Here is a 21,749-nt window from a genome sequence, read left to right as displayed (position 1 = left end):
CTAATACTAAAATACTAAAAAATAATAAAATAGAAAATAATTATTCATACCCTTTATTCAGTAATTTATAGAAGGCCTTTGGCAGCAATCACAACTCCGAAGTGTCCTGGGGTCACAAATTTGTTTGCGGTACAACACAGGCGCAGAGTCAAAATGGAGGGTGTAATCCATGTTTTAATCAACAAAAAGTGAAGACAAAAACAATCGCCGCTGTCTTTCCATGGGGTATCCAAAGGAGAGCCAAAACCCAAATGAACCTCACCGGGTGTGGCTACACAGGGAACATAAATAGGGTCCCCAATTGGAGGCAGCGATCAACACCTGCCTCCGACTGGGGAGACCAAAAGGATCGGAGGTGGCTAGAGGTACCACCTTCCGTCCTGTCCTGACTATGGCCCTAGCCCAGTGCAGAGATGGCTAGGGACGTCCTTCAGACGGCAAGTCAAGTCGTTTACTTAGGAGTGGCTAGGCAGTTTGAGTGTGAATAAAGCAGTGAATTTGGCAGCTTTGTGTTTGTTTTAGTCATTACAATTATAATTATGTAGGCCATACTTTTTACAAATAATATTTAATATATTTACAAACATATTCACTAAATTCTGTTCTTTCAATGCTTTTTGGATGATATTAGATGCATAACTTATTTATAAATTGACAGTTTCGGGTGCACGAGTAGGAAAAAATCAACGCATGCAACACACCAAATGCGATACATCCACAGAGGGTATGCATAGTGCTATACTTCTTTGCATTATAACACACTTGTTCATTGGAATCTGCAATGGCGCATTTGGTCTGGCCATGGCTATGTTTGTCGGAACCACACTTGCTGAATTCTGTTGCAGAGGAATACCCAGGACTATCCAAAGCAGCGATGTACGGTGGATATAAAAAATCTACACACCCCTGTTAAAATGCCAGGTTCTTGTGATGTAAAAGAATGAGACAAAGATAAATCATGTCAGAACTTTTTACACCTTTGATGTGACCTATAACGAACAATTCAATTAAAAAACTAACTGAAATCTTTGAGGGGGGAAAAATAAGCCCAGTCTTCACCAAGGATGCTTGTATTTGGTTTCAAAGTAATCAAGTGATCAATGATAGAACCCAGGTTATTGAAACTGATCTGATTAAGTCAGAATTACTTATTGTTAACAAAGGAGTTCCACAAGATCTCACGATACATGGCCCCATCCATCCTCCCCTCAATACAGTGCAGTCCTCCTGTCCCCTTTGCAGAAAAGCATCCCCAAAGAATGATGTTTCCACCTCCATGCTTCACAGTTGGGATGGTGTTCTTGGAGTTGTACTCATCCTTCTTCTTCCTCCAAACATGGGGAGTGGAGTTTAGACCAAAAAGCTCTATTTTTGCCTCATCAGACCACATGACCTTCTCCCATTCCTCCTCTGGATCATCCAGATGGTCATTGGCAAACTTCAGACGGGCCTGGACATGCGGTGGCTTGAGCAGGGGGACCTTGCGTGTGCTGCAGGATTTTAATCCATGACGGCGTAGTGTGTTACTAATGGTTTATCACTGTATATGCTTCAGCTCCTTTTTATTACACAAATTGCAGTCTGACTTCAAACAAATAGAAAATAAACATTTGGATGCAGTATATCTTTCAGCCCTGTGTTTTATCATTGGTGTGGATTTTTACACAGATCACTGTCTATTATATAAGTTAGTTGTCTGGGACTCCCTGACCTCTAGAAGGGCCAGAAAGTGGTTGATGTTTTTTATTAAGGCTGTCTGAGATACTTCCCAACAATTTAACCTCGACAATCAGATGGGAAAAGAAAAATCTAAAATGCTTTCAGGACTGGATGGGCTTGGAATCACCACAGCAAAGTCAGAATTGGGTAGTACTGCTTTTGAATACTACACCCCACACTCATGGAATGCCATTCGGATTTCCCTTGAAGTTTTAGTGCCTATAGGGACATTATATTTTCATGAATTATATTAACATTTTATTGTTAATTGTGATCCTTTTTTAGTATATATTTCCATTTTTATATATTTTATTGTGGTAAACAGGGCTCAGCTGTAAAAAATTTAATAAAAAAAAGACCTGGCTTTCTTTTGCATAAGAGACCTGTGTCTCAGCTGACTTCTCTGTATGAATAAAGGTTTAATAACAATATTTTATTAAAAATGAACAGTGACAGCACTGAAGAAATGACACTTTGCTACAATGTAAATAAGTGAGTGTACAGCTTGTATTACAGTGTAAATTTGCTCTCCCCTCAAAATAACTCAACCTACAGCCATTAATGTCTAAACCACTGGCAACAAAAGTGAGTACACCCCTTAGTGAAAATGTCCAAATGTGACGGGTGTACTCACTTTTGTGAGAAACTGTATATATATAAGAACGATATCAAAATATAATATAAAATGTATATCAGTTATAAATAAAGTCTGTAACTCAACAAAATGTAGGGATGTGAAGGGGTGTGAAGCCAAGGGCCACTTTTAACAGTTTCTATGGAGAGATGGGAGAACCTACCAGAAGGACAACTATTTAGCGAAGATTAATATTTCAGTGCTACAACAACCTGAAGTACAAGAAACCTGAAGCATAAGAAAACATTGGAGTGGCTTAGGAACAAGTCTGTTAATGTTCTTCAGTGTCCCAGCCAAAGCCTAGACTTGAACCCTACTGAACATCTGTGGTGACACCTGAAGATCACATTTCACCGACACTCCCCATCCAATCTGACAGAGCTTGAAAGGATCTACAAGAAAGAATGGGAGAAACTGCCCAAATCCAGGTGTGCAAAGCTGGTAGAGGCATAGCCAACAAGACACAAAACGGTTTTTACTGCCAAAGGCACTTCCAGCAAAGTACTGAATTAATGGTTTGAATACTTATGTTTATGGGATATTTCTGTTGTTTTATTTTTCTATGAATTGGCACACATTTCTAAAAAAAGTTTTATTTAATCAACAATAAATTAAGTATATAACACAAAAAAGGTGCAGAAAGTGAAGGGGTCTGAATCTCTTCTTAAGGCACTCTACATTGTCAAATGTTGAGATGCATGTTCTTTTTTTACATGTAAATAACCTTTTTATGGCAAAACAATAATTAAACTGAACCAGCATGTGAACACTTTCTGAAGGGACGACACATGAAGAGTCAAAACGTGCACATATACACGCAGAAAAACCACAACCACGGACAGAGCTTAATCAGACGTTTACGACCACCCATTGACTTGAGCAGATGAGTGGGAGCCAGGCTTGGCAGGCCAGAACCCCCCCTCACACAGGTGCCCACGTCATTAGAGACCATTTAAACTGTCTGAAGGGGTGCCTTGAAGCAGAGGCCAGCTATGTGTGGCGATAAACTGTGGACCTAAATAACAAACACAGAAAGTGAAAGAGTTATTGACCCCAGAGGGAGATGAGTACCTGGAAGAGGTAATGTCTTCTGGTTCTAGAGTCACGTAAAGGTCCCACCATCTCCCTTCTTTCAGTATGTGGAGTCAGCCAGGGCTTTGATGTTTAGATCAGGGGATTGACCAATCCCCTAGTTTCTAACGATGAATCAAAAGCTACGAAACACACCTGGGTAATGATAGTGACATATACAATAACAGAGGAACCAGTGATCTTTAGATGTTTAGAATTTAGTGCAATAACCTCATCCCAGCTCTTCACTACAAAGTAAGGTTCTATAATAAACTGTCAAGTGACATATTTAGACAGCAGATTACACTTAAAACTAGATTAAAGTAGCATTTAAAAGTCAGGGAATCGTGGTGCTTTACATTTAAAGAGCACGCAAATATGGAAACTGCCTCACTGGAGCAAAACAGGAGACAATCAGCTATTCCTTTAAAGATTTGTGTCCCTCTCAGGCAGACCAACATGACAGACAGGAAGACCAAGAAGGACAAAAAGAAAACTACAGAATAAAACAGGGAGAGAAACCACAGGCTGTAATAGACAGGGAGTACAAGGGCCTGATGATGAAGAGGGGTAACCCCCCCCCCCCCCCCACCCCACCCCACCCCGCGCTGTCTGGCTCACTCCTCTCTGCTTCTCTCCCGCCCTTGTGTCCCTTGCTACCCCCCCTCCCCCGTGACAGCTGAGTGGCTGGCAGCTAATTGCTGTTGCGTGAGGTCAGAGAAGCATTTATCTGACTGGGCTAGGCTGCCCTGCTAGCCAGCTACAGACAGACAGACAGTCAGACTGTACAGACACACTGTACCGCTCAGACTACAGAGGAAAGACTGGCTGACTGAGATGTCCCAGACACACACTCACACACACATTTCTGGCACACACATTCTCTCTCGGCTTTCACACACATCCACACACCCACAGACTTCTCTGACACACACACCTACACACACGGCTCGTGCCTAGTAGTGGGATCACAGTAACTCTAAAGCCTTCTAAGGGAAAGGAATACCACTCACTGTTTCATCTCTAAACGCTTAATAACGTAAGTTTCTACTTTAAGTCCATCTCTTGTCTTTTCATACTCTTTTTGTTTTTATTTATTTAACCACACGTTCAGACAAGATCTGAACTAAGACCACTTGAGTTTAAATGAACTAAGAGTTTGTTGCTTATTCTGTGAGTTTGTAGACTGATTTGTGAATGAGTGTATGCAAGGTCAGGGTTTGATGAAGCTTCAGTTAAATCTCTTGATAACTGACTGAATGAATGTTGCTTATAGATAGAGGTGTTGGAGAAAGCGATATATATTGAATAGCAGATGATTGATTATATTCAGGAATTTGAACCTGCATCTTGACTGTGCTTATTTAAGGAAACACCTTGACGAAAAGGAGATTATTTAATCAGAAACAAAGCCTTAAATAAATAAGATTGCAGAGATCGATTAACAACACACTCTATGAAAACAGGAAATATTGCAATGATGATTTCTGCAAATTGATTACATACTAAAGATACAAAGGTGTTGAGTGAACAGGTCAGTGAGTATCCAGTAAGCCTTTGACTGGGCTGGGGACAGTTTGGTAAACCACTACACCCAGTGATTAAGAGGAAATGGCTACTAGAGTGAGGTGACAAACGTAAAGCAGATGTCCAGCGTTACATTCAACACTGCAGCAGAACTCCACAGTCCTCATCAAACGTGCTCCACGTGGGAATCATACTTGTGTCTAATTGGACATCCACTGGACACTACCAGCTGTAGTAATACCAGAAATCAAACACTAAAACCTCCCTCTCTTCCACAGCGCTGGCCCCCACCAAACCTCTGTTACAGCAGGAGATAGCCGGGAACAGAATGAACCAGATGAACACAGTCAGAAGCTCACTTAAATAAGACTGAAACACAGAGCACAAGGTCCGCTGCTGGATGACCGTCTCCTCTGCCTGAACAGCCAGGACAAATAGTGAGGATTCCCTAGACTGCTCTCATTCATAAAGGGAGACAAGGAGACAGCGGGCAACACCAGAGAAAGACTCCACACCAGCGCCTGGTCACTTTCTTCCCCTTTAACCCCCCCCACACACACACACCAGCCGACCTCAGCGCCCCACCACGGCAGTCCCCACCACTGGGAGAAGGACACACCCGGTCAGGGGTCCTCGGGTCGGAGGTCACAGGTCAGGGGCACCCAGCCCGGCTGGCTCCTAGCAAACAGCTCTAGGACGTCCCTCTCCCTCTGTTCTGTCTGCCTCAGCGGACAGCAGTATTTCAGCATGTCGTCCGTGGCGCCACACAGCAGTGCATTATAATGCCCAGATGGGTGACGGGGCCATGCAACCTGCCTGACGTGCCGTCGGGGCTGTACCTTCACATGGTCTTCCTGGTGGCCAGTGTGTGTTTGGCCTGCAGCGACCGCACGCCCGAACAGCTGGCCGCCATCATGAACTGTTCCAAGCACGAGCGTCATACGCGCAACTACGACTACATGGAGGGGGGAGACGTGCGCATTCGACAGCTCTTCAGCCGGACGCAGTGGTTCCTCACCGTTGACGACGACGGCAACATCAACGGGACACAAGACGCCACCAATTGTTACAGTAAGACAGATCTATACACTGTGTATCTATATGTATCCAACCCCACACACAGTTACAGTAAGACGTATCTACACAATGTATATCTATATGTATCTAACCCCACACACAGTTACAGTAAGACGTATCTACACAATGTATATCTATATGTATCTAACCCCACACACAGTTACAGTAAGACGTATCTACACAATGTATATCTATATGTATCTAACCCCGGCAAAAGTTAAAGACTGGTTAATACATACCAGAAACTATTGCAGTAGGCCTGATAAATATATTTAGATCCAGTTTATTGCTAAAGCAACACAGATTCTGCGTCGGGACGCATTACTTCTATGGGTTTAATTCAATCAAATGAAGTCATATTGCTCAGGCAGTAGTTTGTAAACAGAGATGCATACCACTTAGGCTGGTGCAGCAGGTTTGACTGAATCACAGTCTGTGTGATAGGATTCTTCTCCCACTAACAGGTGGCTCTGAGGAGTCTAGACTCAGCAGTAGAGTGACAGACTTCTATTTTCTACACACTGTATATTTTTGGGCAGCGTTAGAATCTAAGAGACGTCGAATTTTTTTTTACAGCTAACGTGTTTGACCAACGTCCACTGTAGTGACTCTCATAGCCTAAATGTCCATTAGCCCCTTTGTTGATTGGTTATGGTGATGCTTGTCTCATTACGCGCATTAAATCAATTCAAGCCGCGATTTAGTTTGATGTTCCATTGCTACCACTGAGCTGTTCATCTCAGTGGTAGCTGTAAAGTATCATGGTGATAGCAGTGAGAAACCATAAGCTCCCATAGCCAAGAACAAGTAAAACTTCCCACACCTGGCCATTTATCACCAAAACCCACCTCATGACATAAATGTGACTGCCACCTAGTGCCCTGGAAGAGTGACATCCCAAAACAACTAGGCTATACAATACATGAAATGGCTCCTACACCACGGACCCATAATTGTATATGGTGTGCACCTAACAATTACCCTTACACAGAAATATCAAAGGAGCCTTAAAATATATCATCATGTACATCCTCTTTTCTTCTGTATGTTAGGTTACTGCTATATAATCCAACTAAGTCTATATCATCAGTGCTTTCATGTAGCCTCCAATAGTTGACAGATCTTTGACACAGGTCTGTCCAATAGTCCCGTCTTGGTCTTCTAGTTACACTGACTGTACAAAACCCTTCTGGTCAGGGTAGGTCTCAACACACGCATTGTTGAGATCTTAATCACCCATGCGTAGTGGGAGGGGTCGTGAAACAGAGAGCCGGAGAAACAGCGGTACTGGAACAGAGAGATAGACAGAAGGGAAAGAAACAGAAATAAACCCGGAGAAAAAGAAAGCAACAAACAACAGGGGGACTGAAACACACATAGAGAGTAAAACGCAGAGCTCAGGGCACAGATGTGTGACTTATCTCCCTGCCTGAGTGAGCACGGCTGTTGGAACATGGTGAAAGCAACTAGCACTCTGGCCTCTGGGAATCCCTGGAACAGCCTGCTGTTATTGTCCAATGTTCCTTTGGCAGGGTAATAACACTGGTAATGGGTCATGTGTCGGTTACACTAGCCAAAACGACAACGGTAAAGCGAAGCGAGTGTGGTCTCTGGCACGGTCAACCATAACAGCATGTAAACAACAGACAGTAGTGAAGTAAACCAACGGCCGGGGACAGAGATGCAGACGGTCCGGAACAAATGAACTGGCGTGAATGAAACGACCAGCAGACGCGCGTCCACGTTCTGTGCATTCTGCCCGCGCCCGTGTTGCCCGGCATCACCAGCCGTGCCATCGCAGGCCCGAATGAAGGCCACGGTGATTCTGACACCTGGCTGGGGCATCCCGGCTGCAGATCCGGTGCGTCCACTGGGTTTGAAGGGCCTGTAGGGTGTACGTGAGGCTACTGAGGCCCATCAGAACAAGCAGTCGGCCCGTAGAACCCGCTTGTCCATCTGTCAAGGAAAAGGCTACACGGACACTTCTGGCCTGCAGAAAAACGGCTTGTTGTTGAAGTCATATGAGGGAGCGACTCAACCCGTATAGTCATCTGTCACTGGAATGCTATTGCTGTGAGCGGGGTAGCCTCGGCTGAGGGGGGGGGGGGGGGGGGGGGGGGGGGGAATGGGCGTTGCGTAACAGAATCTGACAAGGAAAAGAAGAGAAATGGATCCACCCAGATGGATCTGACAATGGCACGCAGGGAGACATGCCGGCACGCACCAGATACCTAGGCAGGCCGAGCCTTTGGAGAGTCATGGCACCGTTACGAGAGTAGGTTTGTTGTTGTTTCTGAGGGTGGACAGTGTTAATGATGCACCCCTGGATCTTCAGCATAACAAATGTCCATTATGAAGGGGGAAAAATGAAGGGAAATGAAATAGATGTGTATTGGTAAAATGATTTGTTACAATTATTTTAACATGCCTTTAACCTATATATGATAAATATTATTAGGTGTGCTATCATCACTAAGCATGGTCCTACTAGCCAGTCTGATGCCATATAGCATGAATTGGCTATCTGCATTTACCCTGTTGGGCTAATAATTAGATAAATTACAACTGTTTTCTTTTACCTAATTAGCATTGTATTTATTCATTTTCTGTCCCATCTAATCCTAATAATAAACACACTAAATAATGTCAGGTTAAAACAACCCTCTGGAGTGCATCTGACAAAAAAATTAAAATGTTTACAGTGTCCCCCAACGCATTGGCTTTCAGTTTTGTTTTCCTACAATTGCAGTATTAATTGCTATGCACAGACTGCTTGTCAGAACGCATTTTTCCTCCCAATCGCATCAAGAATGTGTCTCATGACGAGGGGAATATTTATCTGGCGTAAAACGCACAACAACAAGCCGATTAAGTGAATAAATAAAATATGTAGGGTCAAAAAAGTGCAACAAATGTAGGCACACACCATTGTGATTCACTGTGAATAACAGCATCTGCTGAACAACTTTAACAACAAATGTAAACGTAAATGGATCCATGGCAAAGTATGCACTCACTAGTGCAAATCGCTCTGGATAAGAGGTTATACTAAATGACTAAAACAAAAATGTCTCTGGATTGCATCTTCTGGGAACAGATTTGAGATCGGTCAGTCATGGTATTCTACTCAAAGCCCTATCTCCTGTGTTAGTCCAACCTAATATAGGTGACACAGTACAGTACTGTATGAGCTAACAGGTGTAAAATATATGACACTGGATAAGATAATCACTTCTTTAACACATTACTAGGCATTTTATTATTATTAGACTTTTTATCAATATACCAAATTAACATAAATGTAGTAATATATTATTTTGGCCATATAGTTTAATATAAGAGATATTGCCCTTTTCTGTCAATCAGTGTCAGCCTCTGTTTGTCTCCCAGAATGACCCCAGCAGTCAGATCTGACCTGAGACATATCATCAAGGTTCTGCATTATAAATCATCAGAAGCCCGCGACTCAGCCTTAACACAAAACACATGGGCTTAGAAACCCCCTAGAAACCCTTTGAAACCCTTAGCAAATACTAAAACACCAGTGCAGAGGAGAACTGTCCACACATTCAGCTGTTGAACAGGTCTAAGGAAACATGTAGACAATCGGGCTCCCAGGAGTAGTGCCGGGGTTTCACTTATTGTTTCCTGGTGCGGCTGCCTCATTGGTCCATACCAACTGTGGGCGGGAGTATCTCAAACCAGGTTTCCTGGTCGTGTTGCGCTCCAACGACTCCTTGTCATAAGTCGACACATCTACATTTGCAATGGAGTTAATTAATCCTGAACTGGACATCGCAACATTGGGAAGGGAGGAAAGTGTGTCCAATTTAAAAAATAAATAAAGAATAGAGGTTATCCACACAATCAGGCGTGGTATAAATACAGGCATCTTACTGCTTTCATAGGAGCAATACGTTTTACATACATCTGGGGTGTAAAATGGTGCATGACAAGTATTTAGAAGTTTATTTTCTAGTGTAGTGTGTCCTTAAATAGTTGTGTGGTGTTTTTATTTAATTAAGTTCAAACTGTGGTGGAGGTGTCAGTTTCTACTGGTTTGTCATGATGTGGTTTGGTTGACCAGACTTGGTTAAGCAGCCAATGGAAGCATTGTGGATGCTTGGGCTGGCTGGGACAGGGACGGTGCAGGGAATACCCAACTGAGTTAGGTACAGTGCAGGGACTACCCATCTGGGTTAGGGACAGTGCAGGGAATACCCAACTGAGTTAGGTACAGTGCAGGGACTACCCATCTGGGTTAGGGACAGTGCAGGGAATACCCAACTGTGTTAGGTACAGTGCAGGGACTACCCATCTGGGTTAGGGACAGTGCAGGGAATACCCAACTGTGTTAGGTACAGTGCAGGGACTACCCATCTGGGTTAGGGACAGTGCAGGGAATACCCAACTGTGTTAGGTACAGTGCAGGGAATACCCAACTGTGTCAGGTACAGTGCAGAGAATATCCAACTGTGTCAGGTGCAGTGCAGGGAATACCCAACTGTGTTAGGTACAGTGCAGGGAATACCCAAATGTGTCAGGTACAGTGCAGGGAATACCCAACTGTGTCAGGTACAGTGCAGGGAATACCCAACTGTTGTAGGTGCAGTGCAGGGAATAACCAACTGTGTTAGGTACAGTGCAGGGAATACCCATCTGGGTTAGGGACAGTGCAGGGAATAACCAACTGTGTTAGGTACAGTGCAGGGAATACCCAACTGTGTCAGGTACAGTGCAGGGAATATCCAACTGTGTCAGGTGCAGTGCAGGGAATACCCAACTGTGTTAGGTACAGTGCAGGGAATACCCAAATGTGTCAGGTACAGTGCAGGGAATACCCAACTGTGTCAGGTACAGTGCAGGGAATACCCAACTGTTGTAGGTGCAGTGCAGGGAATAACCAACTGTGTTAGGTACAGTGCAGGGAATACCCAACTGTGTCAGGTGCAGTGCAGGGAATATCCAACTGTGTTAGGTACAGAGTAGGGAATACCCGACTGTTTCAGGTACAGTGCAGGGAATACCCAACTGTGTCAGGTACAGTGCAGGGAATACCCAACTTTGTTAGATACAGTGCAGGGAATACCCAACTGTGTTCTGAGGGTATAAAGGTGTGTAAAGGTGTGTGATTTATAGAAACCATTATACTAATCAAGTGGTTTGTCAGGACAGATCTGTGGCTTTGTGACCCAGGCTCTCAGCTACTTCATTTGTCTTAGTATTACTGTGACAAAGCACTCTGTTAGTGTATATGGACGCTTCCAGCTCCCAGACATCCATCACCAGAGCTGTCCATCTCCCAGCCCTCAGACATCCATCATCCGAACTGTCCATCTCCCAGCCCTCAGACATCCATCACCAGAGCTGTCCATCTCCCAGGCCCTCATAGGGCTACGCAACACGCTGCCGTCGTTCACTGAAGACTACAAATATTCGTCTCATACTTGGTGCAGCACAGCACACCACCTCTTTTCTTGAAGTGTGTCCATCTATAACAAGTGCTGTTGAGCTTTTATCTCAGCTTAGCACAACTATAGCATGGTCTGCATTAATTTTCTTATTGGTGCAGTAACTAGGTAGGACAACCACATAGTATCACAGTTAAGCTAGACTAAATACTGTATATTTTCCTCAATAAAGCAGTTCGACTATGGGGGGCTAGGTTAGCGCCCAGGATATGGTGGGCAGGGTATCAAGGGCTCCCTCGGTTAAGAACACATTTTTCTCTTTCTGTGTATTTTTTTGTGAAATGAAGAGCAACAAAAATATAAATTGTAAAACATGAAGTAGTTTTCACATGGAGTGAAAGATAAATGCCAGGAGTTTGATTCAGATTAAGTGTATGGCATCCCAGGACAGGACAGCACGCTACATCTCATCACACAATATTTATAACTTCAGTTGTGGATCTCCTGCTTCCAATGGAAGTGGCCTGGATTGGCTACAAGGGATTGGGAAGCATGTGTATAATTACATCATTCATTTCTAATGCTTAGAAATTAGACTAAAGATTTACCCAACTGACTGTTCTTTCTCTCCCTCTTGCCCTTTCTCCTTTTCTAGCTCTTTCTCGCTTTGTTTTTGTCGCACTGTTTCTCTCTCACATGCACCCATATCCAAGGCTGATCCACTGAGGTTCTCTGACATTGAGAAATTCAGGCATCAGATCTGACAAAAAGCTTCAGCTAAATAGCTCAGCATTTAATTGGATTGTCTGTGTCCATCAAACTGCTACAGACATCAAAGCCTCATGCTGTTCAGATGTACGTCACTCTGTCTGCCTGTCTGTTGTCTTACACAGATTATTCATATAATTTTTTGGTTAAAAATGATCTCATCTACACAGGTCTTTTAGTTGGCTTGCTGATTGCAAGTCATACACACATAGACATACAGACAAAGAGAGAGAAAGGCAGACACACAATCAATGCACACAAACACACACTGATGAATCTATGGTTGTAATTTATTCTCTCCATTGTCCGAGTCCAACTGGTTTTCGTACCAGCTCACATGGGCCATTTTGCCAAAAGACAATTTTGCTAAAAAAATGCATTTCTGCTGGCCCAAACAGAATTTCTACTGGCTCCTAACAGAGTTTCTACTGGCTCTAAAAGTGTTTCTACTTGCCCAGACATAGTGTCATTTTCTTAATACATTAGTTGTACACAGGACTTGCCATACATGCAGCTATTCATTTAGTTATTATGATATGTATGGATTAAACAGCTGTATAATATATATTAGCAATTAAATCATTAATGTATGCTTTATAATTGTATATTATATTATATACTGTATATATTTATACTGTATATATTTTGTTGTATTAACTTTCGAAAAGTTTTAGGTTACATCTTTAACAAAAAGGAAGCTGTCCCTTTCAGGCAACTGCGTGAGAGTTACTGACCTGAACTGGTAGGCCAAAACTATTCCTAAAGTGACTTTTTACCTTTTGTTTTGAATACTATCAACAGCTAGTAATTTGTCTAGTATGTTCCCTATACCCTCTGAAAGCCCCACCCCCTGGATGCTTCTTTGGCCGGTTAAGAATTAGCTTGACATTCACATAAACTCAGCCATAAGATATGTATTAAAATGTATACGTGTTGTTCAAGTCAACTCACCACATCTTAAACTGGTTTTCAACATATTTTCCAGCAAAGACAAAGTCTTAAACCGAATCAAACCACATTAACTACAACCCACACCACGTGCATGTCTATATTGTGACAGCTCAGCTCTTTTTGTTTAGCATTTTCAAAAACTATTAGCTGGCAACATTGTGTAAACTAACACAAAATATATCAGATCGTTAAAGCTATTCTTTGTACTATCATTTGAGGCCTCAAAACATGCTGGTACTTATAAGAAAGCTAAAGTAGGCAAAATAGACTTCTTACTTACAAATAAGAGTCTTACATTTTGAGGTTTAAAAATCAAGTGTAAGAACAACCCTGATCCCAAAAAAGTTGGGACGCTGTGCAAGGTATAAAGAAAAACAGAATGCAATGATGTGCAAATCGTTTAAACCCTATATTCAATAGAAAATAGTAAAATACAACATATCAAATGTTGAAACTGAAAATGTTTATTGTTTCTTGGAAAATTAATGCCTACTTTGAACTTGATGCCAGCAACAGGTTTAAAAAAAGCTGGGACAGGGGCAACAAAAACATTTAAAAGCTAAAAAAAAACCTGGTGGAACATCTCACAACTAATTAGGTTAATTGGCAACAGGTCAGTAACATGACTGGGTATAAAAGAGCATCCCAGAGAGAATGAGTTTTTCAGAAGTAAAGATGGGGAGGGGTTCACCACTCTGTGAAAGCCTACGCAGGCAAACAGTGCAACAATTTAAGAATAACGTTTCTCAATGTAAAACTGCAAAGACTTTGGGGATCTCATCATCTACGTTACATAAAATCATTAAAAGATTCAGAGAATCCGAAGAAATCTCAGTACGCAAGGGACAAGGCTAGAAGCCAATATTGGATAGCCTTGATCTTTGGGCCCTCAGACGGCACTGCATTAAAACCGACAAAATTATGTAGTGGAAATCACTACATTGGCTCAGAAACACTTCTGAAAACCATTGTCTTTGAACAGTACGTCGCTGCATCCACAAATGCAAGTTAAAACTCTACCATGCAAAGAAGAAACCAGATATAAACAAGATCCAGAAATGCCACTGCTTTATCTGGGCCTGAGCTTATTTACAATGGACTGCGGTGAAGTGGAAAACTGTCCTGTGGTCTGACAAATCAAAATGTGAAATACTTTTTGGGAATCTTGAACGCCTCGTCCTCCAGGCCAAAGAAAAGTGGGACCATCCAGATTGTTATCAGCACACAGTTCGAAAGCCAGGATCCGTGATGATATGGGGGTGCATTAGTGCACATGGCATGGGTGACTAACACATCTGTGAAGGCACCATAAATGATGAACAATATATATAGGTTTTAGAGCAACATATGCTGCCATCTAGAGATCTTCTCTTTAAGAAAAGACCTTGCTTATTTGAGCAAAACAACGCCAAAACATATTCCCCACGTATTACAACAGCATGGCTCTGTAGTAAAAGAGTCCAGGTGCTAAACTGGCCTGCCTGAAGTCCAGTCCATTCAACCATTGAAAACATTTGGCGCATTATGAAATGAAACAAAAGTGTCAAAGGAGACGCCGAACTGTTGAGAAGCTGAAATCCTAAATCAAGCAAGAATGGAAAAACATTTCACTTTCAAAACTACAGCAATTGGTCTCTTCAGTTCTGAAACACTTAGAGTGTTGTTAAAATATGATGCAACACAATTACATTTCTCAGTTTCAACTTTGGATATGTTGTATTTGTACTATTTTCAATTAATATCAGGATCTACATGTTTATTTTTATTAATATCGGGATAAATGATTTGTACATCATTGCATTCTGTTTTTATTAGCATTTTACACAGCGTCCCAACTTTTCTGGAAACAGGGTTGTAAATCAATAAACAAATACAAACATCATATTTTACCTATCTTAAGTTATCACATTCGAGAGAATATGGAAATATAGGTATTCATAAGCAGATCTCGTCAATAAATTCTGATTCTTATAAAACATCTTGGTTGAGGAAGCAATGGTGAGACCAGGATTTTGTACGGGCATCATAATATTATTGAGCTAGCAGGCGCTCAACCTACCACAAAGAGTCTCTAGAGCCCAACGAAAAAAGGCAACAACATCCAACATCCACCCAAGCCGGCACTAAGGCAAATTTGGGTGGCCCCATGCTGGATCTCTGAGCACTGTCAGTATACCTCGAAAAGTATTAAAACACCTAGCCGCAATTTACTCAACTGATGCAATATTTTCATGACTTATTAGATTTAAACTGAATCCCAATCAAAGGCTCATGGATACAGAAGTATGATACAGTCAATTTCATAGGGTATTTACATTTGTAAATAGCTTTCTATAATATAACCTCAACAAGTGGATTGCTCAGAACTGGCGTAAATGCATCAACATCTATAGCCTACTGTTTGAGTGTTGAAAGTTGTTACTTACGGGGACATATATTCCAATAGCCTACAAATAGCCCAGCTTTCCTGTACATATTCTTCAATGGCTTTCAATAAAAAAGAAGTTACTGGCTGAGTTGGGCCAGTAACTAAGAAGATCCACTGGCCCCAGATCTTTTTATAGGCATTGGGCCAGCGGGTCATCATTAATGTCAAACTCTAACTATACACACAGATGTTGCTCTGGAACCACTGCTCGCTATCACAACTGTATTATATTAACAAAATAGTCCTGGGTGGGACCTGAAAGCTGTTGTTTTCCTATGATAAATAACTGACGCCATCTGATATTCTTTATGTTTACGAGCCAGTCAATTGGAAAATGAATTGTTTCACCCCCCCCCCCCCCCCCCCGACACACACCCCAATTTTTTTTAGCTTTTTCCGCCCATAATAAAACATAAAGAATGTGCATAAAAAATATTATAATACTAAAATTGTTATAGCCAGGCATTGATCAAAGAGCGAAAAAAAACACAATGTTTGCTGTAGCACTGAGTCAAGCTCTTTGTATATAATAATTGTATTTGATGATATTAAAAAAAATCCAGAATTATGGTTTGAGAAAATGCCAAAAAAAATTTACATTAGGAGATTTGATTGATTTCTTCTTTCTGTGATCATTGTCAGCTATTGTCCATCCCATTTCTCAGGCACCCCTGACATTTTACACTTTTGCTTAAATCCAAAACACTGGCAAATCTGATATATTTACTCAAAGGATTGATGATAGTTGCCAATCAGGTATGTCAGTTAATGGTTAAAAGTAAATTACTGTAGTATTTAAAGTTACCTTGGACAAATTAATAGGAGTTCAATCACCTTTTGTTTCTTGTAAATAAATCACATCAACTATTTATCTGATTATCATGTGAGACATCTAAACAATCTTAGCTGTTAATATCAGTGGTGCGCCATGGCCATAAAGTAACCAGCCAAATGTTTTTTTAAATCTTCCACAGACAGAGAGAGAGAGTTGAAGCACAGGTCTAAAGGGTGGGGTTAGGGCGTAGCGTGCAAAGCACAGGAGAAGAGTTCGTTTTCTCAGTCCTCGGGGAGCAGGACTAATCTGCCTCCCATATGTGGCGTGGCATGAAGCTATGGTTTAGTAATGACCACCCAAAGAAGTGCAGTTAGTGGAGAGCCGAGAGGAGGGCCTGTCTGCATGCATCCAGTACAGCTAAAGCCTAACCACAGACTGATTAACCACTGAGAGCTCCTTCCTGTAACAGCAATGGAGATAATACTGAGGAGAGTAGTACTGGACTGGGATTGGCTATTGAGTCTCTACAGTCTAATACCTTCGATCCGCCCTGACTGGGACTATCTAACACATCTACTATGATGGTCCAGTGAGGGTCTTCATAATAAGATACTGAGGTAGTCTCATATATCAATACTGTGATTGTTCAGTTTAGGTTTTCGGGGTTTATAGTGTCTTCAAAAAAGTATTCAGACCTCTTCGCTTCCTTCACATTTTGTGGTGAGGAAGCCATTATTTATAATTTATTAAATTTACTTTGCCATCAATCTACACACCATACCCCAGCATGAGAAGGGGAAAACATGTTTGTATTTCATTGTGCCAATTTATTGAAAAAATATGCCTTTTTTGGCACTGATCACAGCTTCAGGTCTTCTTAGGTGTGCCTCAACCATCTTTGAACACCTTGATTTTAGCAGTCTTGCCAACTCTTCCTTGTAAATCCTCTAAAGCTCTGTCAGATTGGATGAAGAACCTCGCAGAACTCTGATCTTCAGGCCACCCACAGATGTTTAAAGGGGTTCAAGCCCCGGCTTTGGCTGTACCACTCAAGGACATTCACAGACTTTTACTTGGCTGTGTGCTTTGGGTTATTTTTGTTCTGAAATATGAATCTTTGTCCCAGTCTATGGTCCTGTGCACACTGGATCAGGTCTTCTTGAAGGACCTCTCTGTATTTTGCTACGTTCATCCTTTTATCAATCCTGGCCAGCATCCCTGATGCTGAGAAGCATCCCCATAACATGATGCACCCACCACCGTATTAGCCATGTGATGAGCAGTACCTTTTTTTGCCAGACATAGTGCTTTGCATTCATGTTTGATAGTTACATTTTGGTATAATCATCCTGATGCTCTCAGTCCTTCAGGTGGAATGTCATGTGCCTTTTAATGAGAAGTAGTTTCCATCCAGCCATTCTATAACAAAGGCCTGATTAATCGAGTGCTTCAATGATTGTTGTCATTCTGGCAGTTTCTGCAGAGAAACTCTGAAGCTTTGTTAGATTGGCCATAGGGTTCTTGGTCACCTCCATGGCCCTTCATGCTCGATTACTTAGTTTGGCCGTGCAGCCCTAGAAAGAGTCTTGGGGGTTTCTAACTTCTTCCAAATTCAATGATGAAGCCCACTGTCATGGCCTGGCAGAGCAGGCTCATCGTGCCAGTGAGATCCAAAGCCCTCTCTTCCTCATTTGGAGCACAGACACCTGTTTCAAATTATTACCCTCACCTGTGTTCCTCATCACTGCCCTAGTGTTTCTTGTCAGCCTTTGTTTTGGTTACACCCAAATGTATCATTGTTCTGTTTTGTGATTTAGTTTCTGTTTTATTTCATCTACGTTCTTTTATTAAATGTCTTACATTCTCCCAGAGCATGGGTCCTGCCTCATCTCTGCAATGTTACACCCATTGTGCTCCTGGGAACTTTCAAAGTGTTAGAATTTTAATAACATATCCCAGATCTATGCCTCAACACAATTTGATTTCTGAGGTCTACACAGAGTTTTGACTTCATTGCTTGGATTTTGCTCTGAATTCATTAATTCACTGTAAATTGTTGAACCTTATAGAGACAGTTGTGTGCCTTTCTAAATCAGGTCCAATTAAAATAAATTCACACAGGATGGCTCCAATCAATTTCTATGGACACCTCAAGGATAATCAAAGGATGCCTCTGAGTTCAGTTGGCAGTGTAAAACGTCTGAATACTTACACTCAGTGGTCACTTTATTAGGTACACCTACAGTACCTAGAATCAGACTGGATGCCCTTTCAGCTTGAAAACGTTCTGGCCATTCTCCTAGGACCTCGCTCATCAGGGCATTTTTGTCCACAGAACTGCCTCTGGGTGTTTGTTAAAGAGATGGTATACCTAATTAAGTGGCCACTGAGTGTACATTAAATATTTCAGTTAATCATTTACAATAAATTGGCTTACATTTCTAAAACATGTACATGGGACTTTGTGTGTAGATTGACGGCAAAAAACCTGTACCCATTATAAACTAAATCTATAACAAAACAAAATGTGGAAAAAGTGAAGAGGTATGGATATTTTCCACTGGAGGTACATATCATTAGCTACATATATACATATATACATATACATATATACATATATACATATACATATATACATATATACATATACATATATACATATATACATATACATATATACATATACATATATACATATATACACTGTATAATCATTTATCTGCCTCTCCGATCTCCTATAGGTATCCTAGAGATCCGAACTGTGTCCGAGGGAGGAGTTTTAGCCATCAAAGGAGTGAAGAGCCAGTACTATATCTCCATGAACAAGACTGGGCTGCTGCAAGGCAAGGTAAATACATCTCATTTGGACAGGGCAGGAGTGCACTGCAGGCTTCTTTATGTCTGACACTTAGAGAAGAAATGTATTTTGCCAAAGAAAATAATAAACCCGTTTTACAAGGTTTTCTTAAAATTTATATGATTGTGGAATACAATCACTGAAATATATAAATGATAAAAATATAAGAGAGCAATTCGTACTGTTTGTGTGTAATTTATTTTCTGAAATGTATTTACAGAAAAACTACAACGAGAACTGCAACTTCAAGGAGATTTTCCTAGAAAACTACTTCAATGCATACTCATCTGCTAAGTGGACTAGAAATGGCAAAGACATGTTCATCGCTCTGTCTCAAAAGGGTAGGCCTCTGAGAGGAAAGAAGACTAGGAGAGAACACATTGCCTCCCATTTCATTCCCATGAAATGCAGAGAGGAGGAGAGGACTAGTGTCTGAGAGGAGAAGACTGAAAGAGGAGAGGATTGAGATTGAAGGCGAGAGCTGAAAGGGGAGAGGAATGAGGGAAGAGATGACTGGCAGAGGAGACGACAGAAAGAATAAAGGAGAGGAATGAGAGAAGAGAGAGGATGAAGGCCGACAAAGAAGAGGATGGAAATAGGAGATGACTGAGAGGAGAGGACAATGAGGACAGGACTGACAGGAGAGGACAAAGAGGAGAAGACTGACAAAAGAGAGGACAGAGACAGGAGGACTGACAACAGAGAGGGTTGAGGGGAGGAGAGGATGGAGAGGAGAAGATGGAGAGGAGAGGACTGACAAAGCAGATAATTGAGAGAAAAGACACGGCTGAGAGGAGACATGACTGAGAGAAAAGAGGATTGAAGGAGGAAAGGACGGGGAGGAAAGAGAGGACAGACAAAGGAGAGGATCGAGGGAGGAGAGGACTGAGAGGAGAGATGACGTAGAAGAGAGAGCAGAGTACTGAAATATTGAAATGGGCCCTTAGAAGAATAACAATAGGAAAGGAAATAATGTTTCTAAAAGCACAGAGGAAAGAAAGAAGACACATGGAGAGGAACGAGATAGCAGAAAATATATAGTAGAAAGAACCAATGCTGAGACATCAGGATGAAGAGACTCAAAATATGATTCTAGCTCATTATAACGGTTGAACTGACGATCTATATTGTATGATGTTTTATAATCTAGTTCCAGTCAGTAAAAGTATAAAACACCAATCATATGTTTTCAAACACAGGACAAATACAGTATCAATGACACCTTGTGATCAACAACATGTCAAGTCGGTACAATGTAAATATTATTGACACGGTCCACCTTAAGCTTTTACAAAGTTTACAATTACATCTGTAACTTTTTATTTCTACACTGTTATGATGACAATGCATCAACCTGTTTATGTCATATGATGAATAATATTAAGAATAACCTTGACGTGCACTCTGTTCAAGCATACATAATAGGTGTTTTGGTATAAACAAAATACAGGAACAGGAATTACAAAAGGTTTGTGTTTGACAGCATTGACAATATATTTTTTACAATTTAACTAATGCTCCAGGCAATGTGTTAATTCAATGTTGAAAAAAGCTGATTAGTAAATCAATAAAGTTTTATTATAAATAATAGCATTACTACTTTGATACTAATAGTTCCCATATTATAAAGGGTCATAGTGTAATGAATATATGAGTAGTAATAAAATAGTATTTACCTGAAATTTTCAAAAACAAATAAGTTGTAATTTGCCTACTTAATCAATGAAATATAGAATAATGTCATATCAAATGGTACCTATAGCATTTTAACTTGTTTTACATCATCCTAAATATTTTTTGAGCTAGTTACAAGTAATAATCATACCAGGTAAAGAGCATGTTGAAAAATAGTGTACCTAAGCAAACATTACCATAATACATTTTGAGGCATAAGCTGTCAGTAAAGGTCCATTGCAAGAACTCAGTGGGCTTGATGTTGGTTAAATATAAAGACGGACAGCAAGCTGGACTTGCCTTTTCACTATACAGGTGCTCAACTCACACAATATGATATATATGTATACATACATATAATAATAACTAAAATAAATATGTAATAACATGTGACAGCTCCTCATTGACTCCCTAATCCCAAATAGTACCGCATTTGATAAATGGCACATTAGTTTACATTATAGCTTTTTATTAGTACATTAATATAGGATATATTAGTATGGAAATTGATTTGCTTTTGAAGCTACAAAGCTGTTTGACTCTCGTCATTATTGAATTTGGCACACATGCTCATGGACTTGAGTCTAGTTAAGCTGTAAGGTTCAGTTTTGCTGCATGGTGGAGCTGTTGGATAGCAAAGTTGAATATTGCATTGAAACACTTGGCTATGTAGATGTAAAATATCAATCGGTCCAATGGTTCTTTCAGCATCATTGAAAATAGTCCAAAATGCATCTGTTGGAGCTGAGTTTTGATATTTGGCAAGCAAGGTAAAGACTACAGAAGTAACTTATCCCTAGGGTATTGTCTAACTTTAGTAATATAGTTAGGTGAGTGCTTATATAAGTCCAAATTCA

The 21,749-nt window shown here is 41.0% G+C and overlaps 2 protein-coding genes across 5 annotated transcripts in view; one reads left to right on the top strand and one right to left on the bottom strand.

Annotated features, from left to right (window-relative positions):
* LOC109616637 (protein FAM227B) overlaps positions 1–21,749 on the bottom strand; it is a 54,873-nt gene that overhangs the window by 19,666 nt on the left and 13,458 nt on the right. The gene's annotated exons all lie outside the window — the stretch shown is intronic.
* fgf7 (fibroblast growth factor 7) lies at positions 5,390–20,764 on the top strand. Its single transcript, XM_034296310.1, has 3 exons — positions 5,390–6,022; positions 19,103–19,209; positions 19,439–20,764. The coding sequence occupies exons 1-3, from the start codon at positions 5,734–5,736 to the stop codon at positions 19,652–19,654; spliced, it is 612 nt and encodes a 203-aa protein (XP_034152201.1). The 5' UTR covers positions 5,390–5,733; the 3' UTR covers positions 19,655–20,764.

This window comes from Esox lucius, chromosome 2, assembly GCF_011004845.1.
Source record: "Esox lucius isolate fEsoLuc1 chromosome 2, fEsoLuc1.pri, whole genome shotgun sequence".
NCBI classification, from domain to species: Eukaryota; Metazoa; Chordata; class Actinopteri; order Esociformes; family Esocidae; genus Esox; species Esox lucius.
This window is presented reverse-complemented; position numbering and strand designations above follow the sequence as displayed.